A 23,101-nucleotide genomic window follows, 5' to 3' on the forward strand; every position below is an offset into this window, starting at 1 on the left:
CATCTTCTTACCTTGATAAATATTCTCCTGCACCCACACTGTCTCCTGTTACTACGATGTGCAGTGAATGGTGAAGCAGTTGCCAAATCTCAAACACGCCGCCTCTCTTTAGACTACAGAGCTTGCTGTGCCGTATGCACTAATATTATCAAGCTTGGCATCACTCATTCAGTCTGAAGGGCCCCATTTCTCCTTTGATCAGTCACGGCTGGATGGGAGATTTTTGAATCATTTTATTGTCTGACTGCAGCTTTATAGATTCTCTTTCAGGAAGCAGCTCACTTTTCCTCTTTCTTCCTCTGCCCTCTAATTCTTTCTTTGCTTCAGGGGTCCTGACAATTCAGGTTCTGTCTGTCAAGGCCTTCGGTTAGATCACTTATTTCCCATTCTCTGGTTAGGATAGTCCTTGTTCTTGGCAAATACATAAAACCCATATGTGTGCGTGCTAAGTCGCTTCAATCTTGTCTGACTCTTTGCAACCCCATGGACTGTAGCCCATCAGGCTCCTCTGTCCATGGGATGCTCCAGGCAAGAATACTGGAGTGGGGTGCCATGCCCTCCTGCAGGGGATCTTCCCAACCCAGGGACTGAACCTCTGCCTCTTATGTCTCCTGCATTGGCAGGCCAAGGTTTTTTTTTTACCACTAGCGCCACCTGGGAAGTCCATCATAAAATCCACAACGGATGTTAAAAAGTGGTTTCAAGTGACATCATTTCCCTTTAGACTATCTGGCCTTTAAGGTATGCTTAGGTTACCATTAAGATGATGACTTTTATTCAATGAACTCTTAGAACCATCCTTTCTGATTCATTTTTTGATAATTTTGGCTGATACGTGGGTTTTTTTTTTTTTTTTTTTTTGGTCATAAAATGACCATATTTTCAGGATACCAAAAGCCTTTTTTTTTTTTTTTTTTAAGGGAAGGAATTTGACCTACCACAAACTGCAGGTTCAATTAGAGAGATATCCTAGACATGTGCTGCAAATAACCTAAAAAGAGCAGGCTCATAATATACATGTAAAGTACTCAGAGAGGCTTCCCAGGTGGCACAGATTAAGAATCTGCCTGCCAATGCAGGAGACTCAAGAGATGCAGGCTCGATACATGAGTTGGGAAGATCCCCTGAGAAGGAAATGGCAACCCACTCCAGTGTTCTTACCTGGACAATCCCATGATCACAGGAGCCTGGCAGGTACAGTCCGTGGGATCACAGAAGAGTCAGGCACAGCTTAGTGACTAAACAGGAAAGTCACATTACAATGTCTACTGTGCAGCAAAGTGCATCAGCCACATGTGTACATGTAGATGCACGTGTGCACACACACCCCCTCCCTTTTGGACTTCCGGCTCATTCAGGTGGTGACAGAGAGCTGAATAGAGTTCCCTGTGCTACACAGTAGTCATCTGTTTTATACACAGGAATGTGCACACATCCATCCGAATCTCCCAATTCTTCCCACCTCCCCCTTTCATCCCCTTTGGTATCCACGCTTGTTCTCTGCATCTGTCTCTATTTCTGGTTTGCAAATAAGTTGATCTATGGCATTTTCATAGATTCCACATATATGCATTCATATATGAAGTTTTTCTTTTTCTGACTTACTTCACTCTGTTTGACACTCTCCTAAACCAATGCTTTTGTTAAAAAAAAAAAAAAAAAAATCCAGGAGGACTATTTGAGCCAAATGACTTCCTTTGTGAAAATCAAAAGGAAGTGTTTCCTACCCCCTTCTGTAAGTCTGCAGTTTTTCAGTGGGGAAAAAAAGATAGCACTGCTGACCATTTTCCTCTCTTTAGAAGCAAAGCATGACTTCAAACTCTATTTGAGAGATGACCCCTTTTCGGAAATTAGAGGTGCTGAATTTATTGCCAGCCAGTCATAGCTGTCCATCTGCTAATTTTCTCCACATAGAGGCAGCAGCTGTCATTTCAGAAATGCTACAGTAGATAATAAGATGGGGTGCATTTCATCTTCAAATGCTTAAAACAAATCCCCAGGAAGAGCCACAGCAATTCCTCCGACTGAATGAATCGCTGATGTCATTAACACAAAATGCTAAATGGATTTGGAGATTGGAAGAAAATGCATTTGCTTTAAAAGGAGCAGCACTCGAGTTAGGCGCAGTACTTGGTGTAATAATGTGAAATTGTGGAAATCTAGGAACTGCTGAAGCCATAAGCACACACAGGGATACTCTCAAAACTATAACCACACAGAGAACACTGAATACAAATACATACAGATTTCCCAAGTTCATGCCACCTAGACAGACCTAAGGAATGCATTGTTGTCTCCGCCCCTGAAACACCAGCAAAATTTTCCCCTAACTAATAGGAGAAAAGACTTGCTTAAGTCTCAAATGAGTCCAGTTTCTCCCCAAATCTGCACACCTAGTCAATCTTAGAAGCCATCCTTCCCTTGGTACAATTTAATGGCCCGCTTGGTACTATTAAGTAGTCTGTTGAGCAATTTATATTGTTATATCCTTGCATTTTTTTCCTTAGACAGCATTTTATTTTTTATTGGAAATTGCTTTACAACATTGTATTAGTTTCTGCTATACAACAAACTGAATCATCTATACATGTACACATGTCGCTCCCCCTGCAGCCTCCCCCACCCTCCCACCATCCAGGTCCTCACAGAGCACTGAGCTGAGCTCCTTGTTCTTTATGGCAGCTCCCCACTAGCTTTCTGTTTAACACACGACACTGCACACATGTCAGTCCTGCTCTCCAGATTTGCCTCTCCTTCCCCTTGCCACCGTGCCCACATATTCATTCTCTGTGTCTGTCTCTGTTCTTGCCCTGCAAACAGCCTCATCTGTACCATTCCTTAGATAACTCTTTTTCTCTTCAGCCTCATGGTTTCCACTCTTAAATGTGTTCAAGTCAGCTCGAATTTAAAAACTAACCACTGCCTCTTATTTGAGGTTCCCAGTCAAGATTCTTCTCCCTTCTAATCAAAGTGCATACAGGTCTCTGATGATTATTCATAAGGAAAAGTGTTAGGATGAGATAAAGAATGAATGAACATAATCCAAGTGGTGCTTTGCATCCCTGAGCATTATGGTTGAAGATGAGGATGTAATACAGATAGAAAGAGAGATTATGCATGTGGGTATAGATGTAGACATGGCGTGGACATAGACAGTGGTGGAGATAGAGTTACATAGTTTCTCCATGGAGATATCTAAAACAGAGACCATTTCATTTAACCCTCAGAATAATCCTGAGACATAGGGTAGGAATATCTATATTCTTTAGCATATGACAATATTGACTCTCAGAAGCCCCCAGTCCCCTTATCTGGTGACAAAGCTGAGAGTTGAGACTCGATCTTTTTAACCAATACTCAGGCTTATTCTGATTGCAGCACAAAACTCCACCCCGCCGCTACATTTTGAAGAACTGTTGTCTAGAATGGTTTATCTGCCATTGGCAACCTCTGGGTCTTTTCCTCATGGACATCACTCTAGAGCTTGATCTCTGTGGAACAGAAGGAAAGCAGAGGCAGAGAGCATTTCATGGAATTGCTGGCTACTGGTTGCAGAGAAAGTGTGCATTTTTATTGCTACAAACAGAAATACTTTTAAGGGGCCTCCACTGATTTCATTACTTTTGATGTTACAAAGAAAAAAAAGAAATCCTCAGTGTTGATGAGAATCCAGGTCAAGGCAGAATCACAGAGCAGTTAGAGAAAATTCTGAGGCTCTGGGATGTTGTGCTGGCAAGTACCTTGATTGAGAAAAGAAATTCATTTAAACATAACAGAGGCTTAGGAGAAAGTCTGGGACACCAGCTTCTTTCCATTGCTATTTGCTTCTTTCGAAAGATCTACTTTGTATTTTATCTTCATCCTTGGTCGCCAGGCAGAAACCCTATTTCTAAATGTCATTGCTATTAAAAAGAGGACTGTGTGGGGTGTAAAGCAAGAAAAGAATAAAAGTCATAGAGGAAGATGCAACAAGCCTACCATTTCTCAAGTCAAAATATTTTAATGGTGAAATCAGGATCAATGATTAATCTAAAGATTTTCAGTTTCCAGTGAGCTGGAAGAGGGGCTGACAAGCAGCAGGAAACTAATATTTAAAGATAATTTCAGAAACATGAGATTAAAAAGTGCTGAAAGGAGGAGGCTGAACCTTTTTCCTTCCACCTCCAAGATTTATTGAAAATAGTGTTTTTTCTTTAAACAGAAAAAGTATTTGATTCTACATTTAAATATTAGTACATTTTTCACTCCAAAGTATTTACTAATACCAGCTCTGACAGAGTTACAATATTTGGGTCTAGATGGTAACAGAGAAACCATTTCTGCCCCCAGGAAGCTTACAGTTGAAAAACAAAGGTGAAAGAAACAAAAATGAATGAATAAAAACCATCCAAAAAGATTCTATGAGAACTCTGAGGATGCTGTTGCAATATATTTAGTAGCGGCAGAATGTAAGGGTCTGGGGATCAGGGAAAGTTCCCCTGAAGAACTGGCCCCTGAATGTTGAAGAGGTAAGGGATGAAGCTTTGAGGAGTCCTGGCAATGAGACCAGCAGGCATGATTTCTCAGGGAGAGTGGTGCGCAGTTTGATTAAGTTGAAGCACAGAAGGACACGGGCAGGACATCACTGGTAGCTCAGTGGTAAAGAATCTGCCTGCCAATCCAGGGGACGTGGGTTCCATACGATTGAGCAACTAAGTCCATGCGCCACAACTGCTGAGCCCACGTGCTGCAGCTACTGAAGCCAGGGCGCATAGAGCCTGGTCTCTGCAGAGAAGCCACCGCAACGAGAAGCCCTCGCACGGCAGTGAAGAGCAGCACCCTCTCACTGCAACTAGAAAAAGCCCGAGAAAGGCAGCGAAGACTCGGGGCAGCCAAAAATAAAGAAATAAATAAAATTATGTTTTAAAAAAGAGAAGGATGAGGGCAGCAGGAGGTGGTATTAGGGATCGGGGTAGGGAGGATGGAAGGACTAGGTGATGGAGATGCTGCTCTTCTTCCTCTTAATCTCTGGTGCCTTGATTGTCAGCCTGTTGAATAAATAACATCTCAGCAGGACTTCTGGTTGCCTCCCTAGAGAAGGGGCTGCTGTTGGTAATGGCTGGTGGACCCGGGCTTTTAAGGTTCCCTTTACCCACCACTCAGCATCTCAGCTTCCTTCGCTCTGAATTGCAGTCACTGTTCTCACTAACCAGCTGTGTCACCTTTGTAGAGAGACTTGATACTTTCAAATGTGAACATCCTCTTTTCCCAAATGAGGACAAGTATGATTTTTGAGCTCATTTCTAGAGCTAATAATCCATGATGATGTCTCTGAAAATGACACTCTGGCTCTCTGAGTAAATGTCAAGCTTTCTGTGGCATCTATATGGGTAGGGTGGAGTTAACGTGATAGGAGAAAGACCCTATGCTGTTTCTCAGAGGGAAACAGACCTGGATGGAAAGCCTAACTCTTAAGTTATGTGATTTGGGGGCATTTATTTAACCATTTCTAAGTGTCACTGTCTTCACTGGGGTGCAATAATATCCGCTTGGCAGAATTATTGGGCCACCTAGAAAGATCATATGTAACATGCCCAGCATGATATATTGATCTCAACTTATTATTAATAATGATTATTTGTGGAACTGAAGAGTCTAGAGAAATTTATTGAACTTGTTCTCCTCAGAAGTCGGTAGTGGAGAAAAATATTTCCCAAACTTCATCTTCAAACTCTGGTGACCCTGATTCAAGTTAAATATGGTTTCCAGGTCTTTGGGGAGCTGTGAATAATCATGACACATTGGGATCTGCATCTTTCTGGGCATCTTCAATGGATGCCAATTGAGCAGAAGTCAGAGGGAAGTTGGGTTCATTAGTTTAATTGTCTTGTCGAGCTTTATTTTCTCAAGTTATTTTCTTCTAAATGTGTATTTATTGGCTTGTTGTTTGTTCCCGCAGCCACAGATGCTCACTGAGAGGGGAGGACTTGAACAGACAGTGGCTGTCTCCCAGTGCTCGTCTCCAGCCCACAATCTACCATGCCAAAGGACTCCTCCACTACCTGGACAGCGTCGGCCGGAGTCCCGTGGTGAGTCGCGTCCTTCTGCTTCCATGCTCTTGGCTGGTTCCTTCCACCTTCCAGGGGCAGAATACTTTCTGTCCAGGCAGGAAAACCAGACACAAGCCCAAGACCTGTGTATAACAAGCTGTGATGGGGGCATATTCATTTCTTAAGGCTGACATAGCAAAATACCACAAACTGTATAGATTAAAAAAAAAACAAAAAAAAAAAAAAACCCAAAGTAGCAGCCTATGTTTCACATTTCTGGAGGCTAGAAGTCTGGAAATTAAGATGTCAGCAGCCCCTAGTGTCTCCAAAGACCCTGGGAAAGCAGCCTTCTTTGCCTCGTCCTAGCTTCTGGTGATTGCCAGCGGTCCTTAGCATCCTTGGCTTGTGGGAGCACAGCTCCGATCTCTGCCTCTGTCTTCAGAGGGCCACCTTCGCTCTCTGTGTGTCTGGGTAAAAATTTCTCTTTTCTTATCAGCATAGCAGTCACTGGGCTAATGTGTGTGTGCTCAGTCGTGTCTGATTCTTTGTGACCCCATGGACTGTAGACCACCTGGTTCCTCTGTCCATGGGATTTCCCAGACAAGAATACTGGAGTGGGTTGCTCTTTCCTTCTCCAGGGGAGTTTCCCAACCAAGAAATCGAACCTGCATTTCCTACATTGGTTGGCAGATTCTTTACCACTGCGCCACCTGGGAAGCCCACAGTGATCCAGGGCCCACCCTAATTCAGTGTGGGCTCCCCTTAACTTGGTTACATCTGCAAAGAATATTTTTCCAAATAAGATCACATACATAGGTACTGGGAATTAGAGCTTGAGTGTATCTTTTTGGGGAACCGTTTAATTGACAATAAGATCAAACCAGGAGTTCAATATTCATTGCTGAAAACTGGGCAAAAAATTGCATTTCATCCCATTTCCTGGGTCTTTATTTTTTTTTCCAGTATTCGTCAAGAAAGAAAATGTATATGTCTATTAAATAGTAAAAAATTCTCTAGGTGTTCAGATTCATATTCAACTGCTGCTGCTGCTGCTAAGTCGCTTCAGTCGTGTCCGACTCTGCACGACCCCATAGATGGCAGCCCACCAGGCTCCCCGTCCCTGGGATTCTCCAGGCAAGAACACTGGAGTGGGTTGCCTTTTCCCTCTCCCATATTCAACTACTGCTTATTAAGTTCCAAAGATGATTCTGTCTCTGTTCTAGGCACTTTCATGCGTAGGCTTTTCTCTCGAGCCTAAAGTAAATGTGCAATTGATGAAAAACAACATTCAGAGGCTTAGGCTTAAGATAAGATAGGAGGTAGTACTAGCCACATAACTGTATGAAAGTAATCATTTATGGACTACAAACTATGAACATATCTATCTGCAAAATTGCAGAGGGCATATGTACAGATTTAGAGTGCTTACCTCACTGAAGGAGCTTAAACTAATTTGCAGAAGCTCACACATGGACCAATTCAAACAATCATCTCCACCATTAACCACTTTTTGACCATATACTATATGATTAAAACGGTGGCACATTCAGTAACTATCCAGTGAAACAATGGATGAATATCTAATTTAGAAGCTTACTTGAACCTCAAAAATATTAAGAGGTCAAATGATTTCCTTGGGATCACCAGGAAGCAGAGTTGATCTGGCTTTCCACCCTGCAACCCCTTCTCTCTTCATCACTTATTCTTTGAGGGGATGTGTTAAGTCCAGGTGTCTGCTCCCAGGGCAGTTGTATGGACAATGCTTAATTCTCCATCTATGATGTGTGATCACAGGTAGGGTGTTTCCAGACAAGGACGCTCCCCTGAGCCATGAGGGGTTTTATCAAGGGTCATTATATACTGGCTGCACTGGGTCTTTGTTGCTGCTATGCAGGCTTTCTCTAGTTTTGGCAAGTGAGGGCTACTCTATAATTGCAGTGTCCGGGCTGCTCACTGCGGTGGCTTCCTCTTGTTGCAGAGCACAGGCTCTAGGTGCACGCGTTTCAGTAGTTGTGGCACATGAGCTTAATTACTCTGAGACATACTGGATTCTACCCGGACAAGGGATCGAACCCTTATCCTCCGCATTGGCAGGTGGATTCTCAACCACTGAGCCACCAGGGAAGTCCTCAGAAGTCATTTTGTAGCCCTGGTGTCCACATGGCTGATCTTAGTTAGTCTTCAGGCTCTTCAGAGGTCAAGCTGACACTTTGTGGCCCAAGAACCCCACCGTATATCACATGGCATCAACCTTCTAATATGGCCCAATGTCCTAGGTAAAGAAAGACACTGTTATCTATCAGGATATTCCATGGATGTCAATGTGAGCTCCAAGGAGTCAGTCCAGGGTCAGACCTTTCTTTGGAGAATATAAGGTATACATACTTCAGGCTTGTTGAGTCAATGCTTTATTGCAAAAGGACAAAGCACATCCTTTTCCCTTAAGAACACTAGTTCTACACTGGTCAAAATGTGCCATTCCATGGGGAATGCTAACTCACATTCCCCATCCAAGAAGACCCTGTAATCTGCTGTCTACCCTCTAGAAGTAACTTCATGGCCTGCATATGTGTGCTCAGTCGTGTCCAACTCTTTGCCCCATGAGCTGTAGCTGGCCAGGCACCTCTGCCCATGGAATTTTCCAGGCAAGAATTCTTGAGTGGGTTGCCATTTCCTACTCCAGGGGATCCACCCAACCCAGGGACTGAACCTCTATCTCTTGCATTGAGAGCAGATTCTTTACCACTAGCACCACTTAGAAAGTCCCTGCCCGGGGGCTCATGCATAGCAGAGCACCGATCTTGAAGTCAAGATCTTGAAAAGTATGTTTCTCTAAGTAGGAAGCCCCAGCCTCTGGGAAGAGAGAGAGAGACTTACAGAAAAAGAGGTTCCGCCCTGATACACATTTTAAGTATACACACATTCCACCCATAACAAACAGGATTCCTCTCTGCTCTGACAACCTCTAATTGAAGAGCAGAACATTTATTTTAAAGCGTGGTAGGTGAAAGCCTTGCTTAAAAATTTAAATAAACATTAATTAATTGTAAACATCACAGTCACAGATTCGTCTCCTGCTGGGACCATCTGAGAGGTGGGTGAGAAACAGCTGAGCCCTACATGCTGTTCGTAGCCTTACAGAGCTCTCCTTTAGGCCCAGCATCACCTTTCAGTTACCTGTGTGGCTATATTTAACCAGCCTTCTGCTGACAGCAGAAGCACTGTCACTCACTCAGCACTCAGGCCTGTCCTGTACCTGGAAGCCTGCCACTGAGTCGAGATTGTCTCTTGCACTACATGGTCGTAGATTAACAGTAACTCCACACAAACACTGACTCTTATGGAAATATTTCTCAAAGCATTAGGAAGCCCATTTCTGGTGGTTAGGAGCATCTACCTGCTCTAGATGGTACTGAGACATATTGGAAGGAAGAATAATATAAACTCCTGGGATTAATGAGAATTCAGGAGAAGGGGAGAAAGCAATGTCATGATACTTCTGGAGCTTGCTAAAGACCAGACAGTTCATTCAATTTATAAGCAATACAGCCCTCTTCATATATTGTTTCATCCATTCACCGATTCATCCATCTACCCTTCCATCCATTCATTCATCCATCTATCCATCCATCCATCCATCCATCCATCCAGGCAGTCATCCATTTGCTCATTTACATCATGTGTGTAATAATTGTGCCAGGTGCCAGAAGGTACCTTTTCTTTAAGGAGTTGTATAATTTCTTTGGTAGAAAGTGGAGTCAAGTCTGTGAAGAAACCCATGTAGTAAAAAATGAAACAATTTTTCAGTAAAAACTGAAACTAAGGTTCCTGTGAGTTGTAAGAACACAAATGAGGGCTTGAGTAACTTTCCCTTAAGGTTATGGAAATGCTTCAGACTGAAAATGCCATTTGAGTTGTACTTGAAAGATGAGTAAAGGTTTTTCTTGCACTAACAATAAACTAGTAGAGAAATATCCTTTCTTTAGAGGTCTACAGGCCTGATTATGGACTCTTATCTTCTTCCTTGTGAAACTGAAGACTTGGTGGGTTTTCTGTGTTTGAAGGTCACCAGACAGAGCAAATGAAAGAAAGTTTTTATTAGCTAATGGCGTAGCTCTCACATCACATTGATCTTATGTTCCCTTTCCTATCGTCCTGAACTTCCATTTTATGTCTCTCTTGTTTGTTAGAAGATAAGGAAATATGCTGCAGATGTTGGATCCAAAAGCCCAGAAACACACAATATTGGCATATTCATACGCTGGAAAACAATTCAACAGTAAAAACTTAAAGACAATAGCAATCAACTACAGATATACTCAACAACACAGACCAATTTCAGGAACATGTTTAGTGAAATAAATTAGACATTAAGAAGTACATATTCTATGCTTCTATTTATACAAAGTTTAAGATGAGTAGACCAGAACAGTGGTTTCCTCTAGAAGGGGATTAAATAAGAGGAGCCAGGAGGGAACTTTCTAGGTTAGTGGAAATCATTCTATATTTTGAATGAAGAGTCACTTACAACAAAACTCATCGACTCAAAACTCTTTCAAGTTCTGTGCTTGTACATACTTCCATTTCCATTTATTTTAGAATTAACAAAATCAAAGCAAAGTCACAAAGCTTTGAAATGTAGCTAGGAGATAAAGGAGGATGTTCAAAGTAAAATTGACCGGCACAAAGAAAGGCGTGCGAGTCAATCTAGGGAAGGTTATCTTTGCCAGAACAGAGTAGAGAGGCTGAGAAGGTTTATTAGAAATCAGAAGGCTCCAATCAGAGAAAAGGTATGTAAGTGGAGAAGCCCAGAAGAGCAGACAGCCTTAACAATCAACTAATAGGGGGCATTGAAGTGTTCATCTTCCAGGAGTTCCACACAGGGGTCAGGAGATATGCTGCCCTGGGGCAGTAGGACACGGCTTGGGGGAGAGGAGGAAAGCTCTTAGGCTCCAGCAAGCTCCGAAGAGCTGTGTTGTAGCTGCCTGGTCTCTGTCCTGCTGCAGAGCATCTGGGTTTCAGAATTAGGAGAGGTATCAGTCTCCATCCCCTTGGCTCTTGCTGTGTACGTGCGTGCATGCTCAGTCATGTCTGACTCTTTGCCATCGCATGGGCTGTAGCCCGCCATGCTCCTCTGTCCATGGGACTTCCCAGACAAGAATTTGAATGCTTGTTGGTAAAGAGATTGCAGTGCTCCATGAGCAGCTCATTGATTTCCATTTACCTCTCACACAAAATAGGCTGCCTTCTGCCAGGGGATAGGGAGGGCGTATTTGGGGTTTATCCTTTTCTGGGGCCCAATGAAACAGAACTTTCAGCTACTAACATTATTTTGCTGATCTTATTCTGTCCCTCTGGCATATGTCTTTAGTTCATCAGCTTCTTTTTAAAAAAGGCATGGAAGTAGAGGACAAGAAGAAATGGCATGTCCCTTCCTAAATCCTTGTCTCCAAGGACCTAAGGATACGCTGTACACACAATTTATTTTATCTCCACTTCATTCTTCAGAAGTAGTAGAGGAACACATGTTACTGTTACTTATTTTCTTTGATTCAGGCTAAGGTACTGAGCCTAGAATTCTCCTGTTTTTGTATTTGAGGATAGAGTAGGGGGAAAAAAATCCCCATATCAAAAAGGAAACAAGCAATGGAAAACATGGAGGTCCTGGGTTAAAAAAAAATTATAATAATAATTTGATTCCATATTTTTTTATTTAAAATTGTTCCCGTGCTACCAGAATAAAGATTAAGTAATGAGTGGCTATGTGCAAGTCATTTAACCTCCTTTAACCTTAGCACAATACTAAGTTGAACCTCATTTGTAAATTTGAATGATAGCCTCCTTTCAGGAATTTTATACTGATGAAACATGTATGTCATGAACCTTAACAGTGTGACTGGCACATATCAAATGTTTAAATAAACAGCAGAGATTAAAATCATTATTAGTTCCCAGAACGGTGCTACATCCAAAACAAAGCCACATTTTAGACTGCATGATTTTGCATTAATGTACATGGGCTTTGTCAACGTAATTGAGCTATTTTAGAAATAAGGACATTATAATACATAATACTGGAATGGCAGAAAACTTCCAGAAGCACTTTATAATATTTAATAAAGAGCCCCACTGTGCGAAGTCTCATAACCCATTAGTTACTGATGCCTTCTGCTGAGTTAAATGGGAAAATTTTCACCCCAAGTTAGCCATTGGAGGTGGACAAAGCTAATGTGTAAGTAAGGCTGCTTTTCTAAGACCATGTTGGAACCTTGACCCGTAAGGGCACAATTTAAGTGAAAATCTCTCACTCTAGGAAAGAGAAAAGAACATCAGATCCTCTTTCAGCTATGTGTGTATATTTGCTCAATCCTATCCAACACTTTTTGATCTCATGGACTGTAGCCCACCAGGCTTCTTTCTCTGTCCCTGGAGTTCTCCAGACAAGAATACTAGAGTGGGCTGCCATTTCCTCTTCCAGGGGATCTTTCCAACCCAGAGATCAAACCTGCGTCTCTTGCATCTCTTTCATTGGCAGGTGGGTTCTTTACCAGCTGAGTCACTGGGGAAGCCAACCCTCACCCCCACCCCACCTCTTTTAGGTGTTGATAGGAATAAATTCTGCACATGCCCCCTGTGGTTAGCCTCAGCCATGAATGGTGTTGCTGACAACTCAGATGAAACCCTTGCTAAGAAGAGATCATGCCTGTCAGTAAAAGGACTGGGAAATCTGGTCTTGCAAATAGGTTTCTTGGGTAACTGAGCATGCCACTAATAGCATTTCTCTCCTAGAGAGGTTTACTCCACTCAAGAACTTGGGCTGAATGTAGTCTGCAAAATATTGTACTTGGACTGGAATCTCCAGGGCTATAGTGAGACTTGTTTGGTTTAATTGGAAGCATCGTGGTTTTGGATTTCCATCACATTCCCCAGCATTAGCCTCCTTCGAGCTTCAGCCTCACCTTCATTTTCTTGTGGCAAGGGTATAAATTATGTGGAGGTCTTGCTGCCAGGAAGCAGGAACAAGACCCAGATGTCAGGGATGGAAAACACAGCAGCTTAAAGCTGGCAGACGGAGCAGTAAACAATCAGGAACAGCGGAGCCATGGGAGTGGGGGAATGGCCAGGAGAGATGGGTTTGAGATGAGGGGGAGTGACCTCTGGAACAAGGTGCCCAATTAGCTTATAGAGGACCCAGGGTGGGACCAAGGAATGGAGGAGAAAGATGATGAAGGTGTGTGAGCAGCATAGTAATGGGGCCCTCAACAGTCTCTTTGCTGAGCAAGAAATGATGGAACACACGTTTGCATGAATTAAATTAACCTTGCAATTTAGCTCAGACAGGAATTCATTGGAAAAGGTACTAGGGAGACGCACGGGAGTCTGATTTCAAAATTGTAATCCAATCCACAGTATACACTTTGCTGATGAAGGAAGTGAGGCACAAGGGAATCAGTTTAGCTCAGGGTGAACAAGTGTAAAACTAACCACTCTGGCTCAAAGAAAACAAAACTTAACTAAACGAGAGCTTCAAATCCACATCTCTCCCAAGTTCCTTGCCTTGGGGAAAAGCACATCATATTGCCTATTTACGTAATCTGAAAATTTAGGTATCATTCTTAACCTCTTCCTCACTGAGCCTGTGAATCCATTTAGTCTCTAATTCCTATAGATTTTACTTTCTTACTCTCTCACCAAACATCTTTTCTATCCATATTTACATTTGCTTCCTTAGAGTAAGTGTTTGCCATCTCTTGTGGCCGGTCTCAAGCCCTGCAATTCATTCTTTCTTGTTTTTTTTGTTTGTTGTTTTGAAATGGGTGATTTATAAAGTCTGTATTGAGTTTGTTACAATAGTGCTTCTTCTTTTTTTCATTTTTTAAAAAATGTTTTGGTTTCCTGGCCCTCAGTCATGTGGGATCCTAGCTCCCCAACCAGGGATCAAACTCACACACCCTGCATCAGAAGCTTAAATCTTAACCACTGGGCCACCAGGGAAAGTCACTTTGCTCAGTTGCATCCAATTCTTTGTGACCCCATGAAACTGTAGTCTGCCAGGCTCCTCTGTCCATGGAATTCTCCAGGCAAGGGTACTGGAGTGAGTAGCCATTCCCTTCTCCAGGGGATCTTCCTGGCTCAGGGATTGAACCTGGGTCTTCTGCATTGCAGGCAGGTTCTTTACCATCTGAGCCACCAGGGAAGACCCTGCCAGGGAAGTCCTTCTGCAATTCCTTTTTACTCCAGTTCTGGTGACCTGAGCGCATGCCTCCTCTTTACCACGATGCTTTGATGGCTCCTCCCCCACCTTTGGGAAAATGTCCAAACGTCCTGCAATGACAAACATGCACATCAGGGCTCTGATCACTGCCCACCTCTGCCTGTCCCTAGGATCCACTCTCTTTCACTCTGTAGTTGTATTCTGAGTGATTACAGTTCCTCATGTGCACAGTCATTTCGCATTTTTCCATTTGCTTGGACAACTCTCATTCAATGGAGCTCATCTTAGGTATCATCCCCTAAAGAATCCCAGGACCACCACATCATACACTTCAGGGGTGCCATTCCTTAGAGTGCATGGTGGATGACGTCCCAGGAGTTGTGCAGCTTGTCCTCATTTGGGTTCCTAGAGAAACTGTGTATCTTTCTCCTCTGACAGTAATATGATCACCTATTGTGGTGCTGGAGAAGACTCTTGTGAGTCCCTTGGACTGCAAGGAGATCAAATCAGTTATTTCTACAGAAATCAACCCTGAATATTCACTGGAAGAACTGATGCTAAAGCTGAAGCTCCAGTACTTTGGACACCTGATGCAAAGAGCCAACTCATTGGAAAATACCCTGATGCTGGGAAAGATTGATGGCAGGAGGAGAAGGGGGTGATGGATGGTTGGATGGTATAATTGACTCAATGAACATGAATTTGAGCAAACTCCAGGAGACAGTGAAGGAGAGAGAAGCCTGGCATGCTGCAGTCCCTGGAGTTGCAAAGAGTGGGATATGACTTAGCAACTTCACAGCAACATTCACTTGTGGGATCATCCCAGCAAAACAGCTCCTGGAAAAGGCAATATCGACCTAAAAAGTGTTTTAAAACATGAAGTCTGGATAAGAGCAAACCCACGTTCAATTACTTGCTCACATACTTAATAGTAGTGCAAACTTGAGCAAGCCTAGGGAAGTTACTTTTTTTTTTTTTTCCTGCAATTAGGTTTTCAGCTGCAAAATAGATAATTATAGCACCTACTTCATCATGAGATAATCTATATTAAATGTTTAGCACAGTATCTGAATCATTGTAAGTCTTCAATAAATTAACTACTGTTGTTCTTGTCATTGTTATTGAGTGCAGTATTGCCTTATATTAAAATTTTAATTTCTCCTGCCACAGTGCAGGCACCCAGCAAATATTTGTTGAATCAATTGATGAATAAGCAAGATAGGGCCATTTATTAATACATGGATATTAGAGTGTCATGACTGGGCACATTTCCCACTTACCTATTACAGAGTTTTACTGGCAGGAAGTAGACAAGTATTAAGTCATCCAATCGGAAAGAAAAAAGCTTCCTTAAGGGAAATAACTTTATAATTTGTCTTGTAATTGCCCCCTGCAAAGGTAGAGCAACACATGTTTCCTATAACTAACATGCCTTTATTTTTAGGGATGTCATTTGAGCAATAAGTAGATCAATGTCTCCATCTCCTTTATTTTCAATCTTGAGGGGCCACTAGAACTCCTAGGGCTGAGCGGAGCTGATTCCAACAGGTGAAGAAGTCTATAATTTATCATTTATGTCAGCTTTCAGAATCTGAAGGATCAGAAAAAAATAAAATTCCTTTTTCCAGTTGAGTTCGGCAGCTAAGGAGCACCTGTCACCACGGAGGCATAGCTTCTGGCTCAATTGAGAAATCTGTTGCTAAGACACAGTCTTAATTTGTTTGCACACTTTTCATGAGAATGGTGGGTGTTTATTCACAGGGAGAAACTGAGGCGTGAGAGATAAAACTCTCTCACGTGGGAAATTCATGATGGCAGAGGATTAAACCCTGAACGATTATTTGATCAGTTCCTTCAGAGGCTTTCAAAGCATAGTCCCGGGTCCAGTGGCATTAGCAACACCTGGGGTTGTTAGATGTGCACATTCCTGGGCTCACCCAGACTTGCTTTAGTAGCCATGCTGCTGGGGAGTGGATCACCATCTGTGATGCAACCAGTCCTCCAGGTTATTCTGTTGCTTCATGGCATGTCAGACCCTCTGCTCTAGACTCGAGACCCACACAGTGGGTCTAAATCCTGGCTGCACATTTAGAAAAACCTGGAAAACTTTTAACAATCCCATCACCCTGGTGTCACTGCAGACCAATTAAATCAAAATCTCTGGAGGTGGGCTCCAGGCATTGGTATTTTTACAATCTCCTTAAGAGATTCCAGTGCACAGACAGGATGGAGAAACACTGGCCTAGGGGATAAATATATTTATATATATATTTTTTTTAATTTATTTTTTTATTTTTGGCAAACAATAGAAACCTGCTTAAATAAACCAAGGTGGCAATTTTGAACAAGTCAAATAAAGTCTAACCAGAGCTGGAAAACACCCAAACCCTAGACACTTCTTCTGTCAGTCTCTCATTTTCTCCTTCTGTGGGCACATTTTCTGGTTTCTGCTTTTCTCTGCACATTTGCCTAATTATCTCAGCCTTTACAACCCAACTTATTCTGCTCATTCACTGTTTCTCTGCTGCTTTTTCATTATTTTTGTCTTGTCATTGGATCAACTCCCTCCTCACAACTACATATGGAACACCCACAGCTCAATGATATCTAGAAGCTGGAGAGATTTTATTTTCTCCTAAGATTTTAACTTGAAACTATGAGTTAAGGATTCCTCCCTCCCACAATAATAAAATTCCCTTTTTTTTTCTTTTGAAGGGAAAAAAATACCTAAAATACTTTTCTGCTAACAGGAAATTCACAATGCAATTAAAAAATTTCCCCCAATAAAAGAGTAGCCTTTTGAAGAAAACGTAAAAGTTAAAGTGTTAGTCTCTCAGTTGAGTCCGAGTCTTTTTGACTTCCTGGATTGCAGCTTGCCAGGCTCCTCTGTCCATGCAGTTCTCCAGGCAAGAATACTGGGGTGGGTAGCCATTCCCTCCTCCAGGGGAATCTTCCCCACCCAGGGATCAAATCCAGATCTCCTGCACTGCAGGCGGATTCTTCACTGTCTGAGCTACCAGGGAAGCCCAGTAGCTTTCTCTTATTTACAATTAAGAGAGAAGGGGAGAAGAGAAAGAAGTTAAATTTATGGAGAATAGTTTCAAGTCCTTTAGTTCTTAAAATTCTCACCTCACAGATGACTCCAAACACCTTGACTCCAGGTATCAGTCCTGACAACTCTACCATCAATTACCACACCTTATCAGTTCTGACCTACTCTTCGAGAATTAGTTTTCATCTTCCCCCATTATGACTGAGCAGACCATCTACCTATTTGCCCTTTTTTTATCTTTCTCACATATGCATGTTTATTTATGACTCCATGCATGCACTCTGCAAGTTCCAGGTCATTCCTGGTGTCAAAAGCTTCTTGTTCGATCAGTAAACTAAAGGACTTGATCATATACCAGAAAACAGGCTCAGTCATCATCCCATTTAACTTCTCAACCAACAACATTGTTGATAGGAATTTATCTGGCCTTTGCTAAAATATTTCCGGAGCACAGAAGTTTTTAAAAGTATGACATCGCATTGCAGGACATCTATAACCATTGAAAGTTATTTCTTGCTGATAATAAATATTCAACAACTGAAATCTACTTCCAGGATACATATTCTCCTTCTTTTTGCCTTCCTCTGCCATTTGAAATGATAGCAAATATATTTATTCATGCTTCAAGTGGGAGAATTTATAAATTTGGAGGGCTGTTGAAGACCCTACTGAGTTCTTATTCCCCCTAGGGTAAGCATCTCCAGTATTGTTAGTTGATCTGTGTTTATGTGTGCATGAATCCTAAGTCCCTTCAGTCATAACCCCAGGCTCCTCTGTCCATGGAATTCTCCAGGCAAGAATACTGGAGTGGGTTGCCATGCCCTCCTCCAGGGGATCTTCCTTACCCAGGAAGTGAAACCCAAGTCTCTTATGTCTCATGCATTGGCAGGTGGGTTCTTTACCGCTAGGACCACCTGGGAAGCCTGATCTGTGTTTATAAACATTCCCATTTCCCTGACTTTCTGATGTCAGTTTACTGAGGCATCCTAGCTTGTTTTAAAATGCCACACTCAGAAGTGAAAAACACTGTATGAGATATAAATTGACCAGCGTGAGGTACATCAGACTGATTGCTCTTCTAATGTATGACCACTTTAACTTCTCCAGAAGCAATTTATGATTAATTTTGACATCCATGGCTACTGATTCATTTTGAGTAAACTGTCATTTAAAACCTCCAAATCTCTCATTCAAAACCTACTGCTAAGCTGAATGTCTCTTTCCTTTTGCCGATGTTTGCACCTAATTGTAGGAGCTGCATTTATTCTACTTTGAGTGTTTCACTTTCCACAAGTTCTTTTCTTTTTGCCACTTATAATTTCCGCTCTTACTTGTTTACTGTGCTCTCATTCATTCAAGGTCATTATTACTCTCTCGTGCATATGTGTGGCAGCTGCAGTTGGGTCCAACTCCTTGTGGCCCTATGGACTGTAGCCCACCAGGATCCTCTGTCCATGGGATTCTCCAGGCAAGAATACTGGAGTGGGTTGCCACACTCTCCTCCAGGGGATCTTCCTGACCCAGGGATCGAACCCATGTCTCTTACATCTCCTTCATTTGCAGGTGGGTTCTTTACCACTAGCGCCAATGAAGAAGCCCATTCTTCCCTCAGTTATCCTCAATTCTTTTTTTTTTTTATTAGGTGGAGGCTAATTACTTCACAATATTGTAGTGGTTTTTGTCATACATTGACATGAATTAGCCATGGATTTACAAGTATTCCCCATCCCGATCCCCCCTCCCACTTCCCTCTCCACCCGATTCCTCTGGATGCATGAGACAAGTGCTCGGGCCTGATGCACTGGGAAGACCCAGAGTTATCCTCAATTCTGTATCATTAGCAAATTGGACAAGCACCTTCAGTTACTTACCCTGTGTGCTTAACTTATTACATAAAGACTACATTTCTAGAAACTAAGGAACAAATGTGAGGAAATACCTCAACGAAATTCTGGGACTTCTGTCTCTTTGAAACACAGAAGTGTGTATGCATCCCGTTTTAATGTTAAGTACACAGAATACACCTCTACATCTTGATAAATTCTCACACAATGAACATACCATGTAACTGTCAAGGAAACCAAGACACAGAACACCACACACAACCAAGACCCCAGGCCATAATGTAATGTCCTCCTACCCTCAAGCATAGACATTATTCTAACTTCTTTCAGTGTAATACCTTTGCCTGTTTTTGAATGTCCTATAAAGGAAATCATACGGCTGTGCTCTTTCATATCTAGCTTGTTCTTGCGTTCTCAATCCTTGATGGTATTTTGTTGAACAATTATAGCACAATTTATGAACCAGTTCTGCTGCTTACAGATTTAGGCTACGAAAAATAGTGCTGCTGTGTATGGGTTGGCCAAAATTTTTGTTTAGGTATTTTTCCTTAAGATGGTACAGAAAAACCCGACTGGACTTTTTGTTCAACCCGATATATTCTTGCTGTCTTCTCGTGCCCAATGCATGCATTTCTGTTGAGCAGGTTCTAGAATACGTGTATATTCAGCTTTAGAAGACATTCCCAAATTGTTTTCTGTCGTCGTGGTATGTCACATGGTCCCACAGGCTGGGTTCCAGAGTTCTACTTCTGCTGTTTTCTTTTCATGATGTTAGGAGTCCTAATACCACATTAGATGCAATCACATCTCACTGTGGTTTTATATTTCCTTGATATTGATTGAGGTTGAGTACATTTTCATTTGCTTAACAGCCATTTGGATCTTCTTTTTTTGTCCATTTAAAACTTGAGTTGCTTGTTTTTTTCTTATTGATATGTGTATACATTCTCGATGAATCATTTGTTGGATGTATATACTGCACATATATTATTTCACTCTTTGGTTTGCCTTTTCACATTTCTCCCAGTGCTTTTGCTTCAAAAGAAATTCTCAGTGAAATGTATCTAGTTGTTTAATGTTTTTATTTATTTTTAGTTCTTATTTTCATCCTCATTAAGAACTCTTTCCCAACTCCAGGGTCATACATAGTAACCTATGTTATTCCTCAAGTGACTTTATTATTTTATCTTCCATGTTAGGATCTATAATTTATGTGGATACTTTTTTTTAACATATTATGAGGATAAATATTTACTTCTATTTTTCTATATATTTTACATTGGAATTCAAGCCTCCTAAAACCATCCTTTCCCACTGTACCAGTGTGTGAACTCTGTCATGGATCAAGTGACTGTGAGACTCACCTTGTAATATCTACTTTTCTCTATTGATCAATTTATGTATTGTTTTGCCAATAATAATGTCTGTTATGAGTTTCATGCTTTTATGCTATTTTAAATACTGTTTTCCGAGGTTTTTTGTGATTCACACAGTCAAAGGTTTTAGTGTAGTTAATGAAATAGAAGTTAAATGATTTTCTGGAATTCCCTTGCTAAATTTATGATCCAGCAAATGTTGACAATTTGGTCATTTCATATTTCATGGCATATAAAATACTGTTTTGAACTTTAGACTTTTTTGGTACATTTATAGTATTTATACATGCACTTGATTTTTATATGTTGACATTCTTACCTGCAATTTTGCAATAATTTGTATGTATAGATTCTTTATATTCTGCATTTAGCAGTCTTTATATAGGGAGATAAAAGACAATTTTATTTACTCTTAAAATCTTATACTGTTTTTTTTCTCTCCTGTTTATTTTTCTTTTTATTCAATTATACCATCAATTACAATTGAATCTTAGTGCCAGATCTCTTCCTGAATTCAGGGATCAAGCATATATTTCATCAAAAATTATACTATTAACTGTTTTTTAGGTAATGGTTCTTAGGTTAAGGAAATTCTGTCTGTAAATGCATATTTTTTTACATTTTTATTTTTATGCAATTTTATAGATTACTTTCTACGTACTGTTATTACAAAATATTGGCTATATTCACTGTGTTGTGCAATATATCCTTGAGCCTATCTTATAAGATTGTGTGTTACTTTTTGATCCTGTATGGGTATTGAATCTTATCAAACATTTTTATGCATCTATTATGATTATCATATTAGTTCTTTCTTTAGTCTATAAATATAGTGAACCACATTGAATTATTTTTGATGTTGAAACAATCTATCTTTCCATTCTAGATTTTAACTAAATATTATACTGTATTATTTTTTCATTTTGGTTTTGAAATAATTTTAGAAAAGTTCCAAAAATAACAATTTTAGAAAAGTTTCAAAAATAGACAATACCCATATATACTTCCCTAGCAGGACTTCCCTGGTGGCTCAGACAGTAAAGCATCTGTCTACAATTTGGGAGACCTGGGTTTGATCCCTGGGTTGGGAAGATTCCCTGGAGAAGGAAATGGCAACCCACTCCAGTACTCTTGCCTAGAGGAGCATGCACCAGGCTCCTCTGTCCATGGGATCGCAGAGTCGGACACAACTGAGCGACTTCATTTTCTTTCACTTTGTGGATCAGATGGTAAAGAATCTGCCTGCAATGCGAGAGACTTGGGTTCGATCACTGGGTGCGGAAGATCCCTTGGAGAAGGGAAAGGCTACCCACTCCAGTATTCTGGCCTGGAGAATTCCATGGACAGAGGAGTCTGGAGGGCTGCAGTCTGTGGGGTTGCAAAGAGTCTGACACAACTGAGCGACTAAGCACACACATACATACTTCATCCACTTTCCCCTAATGCTAATGTTTTGCACAATTATCAAAACTGAAGGTTAATACTGGAACGCTAATGTAAATGAAATGACAGACTTCATAAGGATTTTACAAGCTTTGCAGACCAATTTTTTTGTTTGTTTCAAGATTATTCCACAATCCTCATCATACTTAGATTTCATATTTCCTTATTTTCTCCTCTGTGAGAATCCCTCACACATTCTTTGTCTTTCATGACCTCGATGATTTTAAAGAGTGCTAGTCATTTTTAAACTTTTCTTCAATATGAATTTTGTCACCGTGTCTGTTATTGGTGATGTTTACATTGGTTACTTGGTTAAGGTAATGTCTGCCAGATTTCTCCATGGTAAGGTTACTGTTTTTCCTTTTGCAGTTAACATCTTGGAGGAGAGATTTTGACACTATGCAAATAATCCCTTTGCTCCACAAATCTTTCTCATTAATTTTGGCATCCATCTTGCCAGCAATTATTATAGGGTGTTCTAGTGGTGATTTTCTATTTACTTCATTTCTTCTATATTTATTAACTGGAGTTTGTATGGGAAAACTATGAAAAGCGATTCCCTTTTTTTAAATTGAGGTAGAGTTGCTTTGCAGTGTTGTGTTAGTTTCAGCTGTACAGCAACATGAATCGGCTTCATGGATACACATGTCCCCCCTCTCGAGACTCCCTCCAACCCTCCCCCAATCCATCTAGGTCATCACAGAGCCCGGGCTGAGCTCCATGTGTTGTAGAGCAGGTTCCCACTGACGGTGTTTCACACACGGCAGTGTGTATATGTTAAAGCCAACCTCCCAGCTCATTCCACCCCCTCAGTTCCCTGTGTCCACCCATCCATTCCTTACCTCTGAGTCTCTATACCTGCCCTGCAGATAGGTTCATCTGTACATTTTCCTAGATTCCACAAATAAGTGTTAATATGTGGTATTTGTTTTTCTGATTTTCATTCTGCATAATAGATTCTTGGTCCAGCTACATATTAAAGTTCTAATTTAAAACACTCCCTAACACCATACACAAAAATAAACTCAAAATGGATTAAAGCTAAATGTAGAACCTGACACTGTAAAACTCTTAGAGGAAAACATAGTCAGTACACCCTTGGACATACATCACAGCAAGATCTTTTTTGACCCACCTCCTAG

General features: G+C 41.2%; 1 protein-coding gene across 1 annotated transcript in view; it reads left to right on the forward strand.

The window, feature by feature from the left end:
- The window catches only part of AGBL1 (AGBL carboxypeptidase 1), an 836,354-nt gene that overhangs the window by 427,501 nt on the left and 385,752 nt on the right, over window positions 1-23,101 (forward strand). The window contains exon 20 of the mRNA XM_061159751.1: window positions 5,939-6,068. Coding sequence (XP_061015734.1) covers window positions 5,939-6,068 — 130 coding nt within the window. The remainder of the gene's footprint in view (window positions 1-5,938; window positions 6,069-23,101) is intronic.

The sequence above is a fragment of the Dama dama genome, chromosome 13, assembly GCF_033118175.1.
Source record: "Dama dama isolate Ldn47 chromosome 13, ASM3311817v1, whole genome shotgun sequence".
NCBI classification, from domain to species: Eukaryota; Metazoa; Chordata; class Mammalia; order Artiodactyla; family Cervidae; genus Dama; species Dama dama.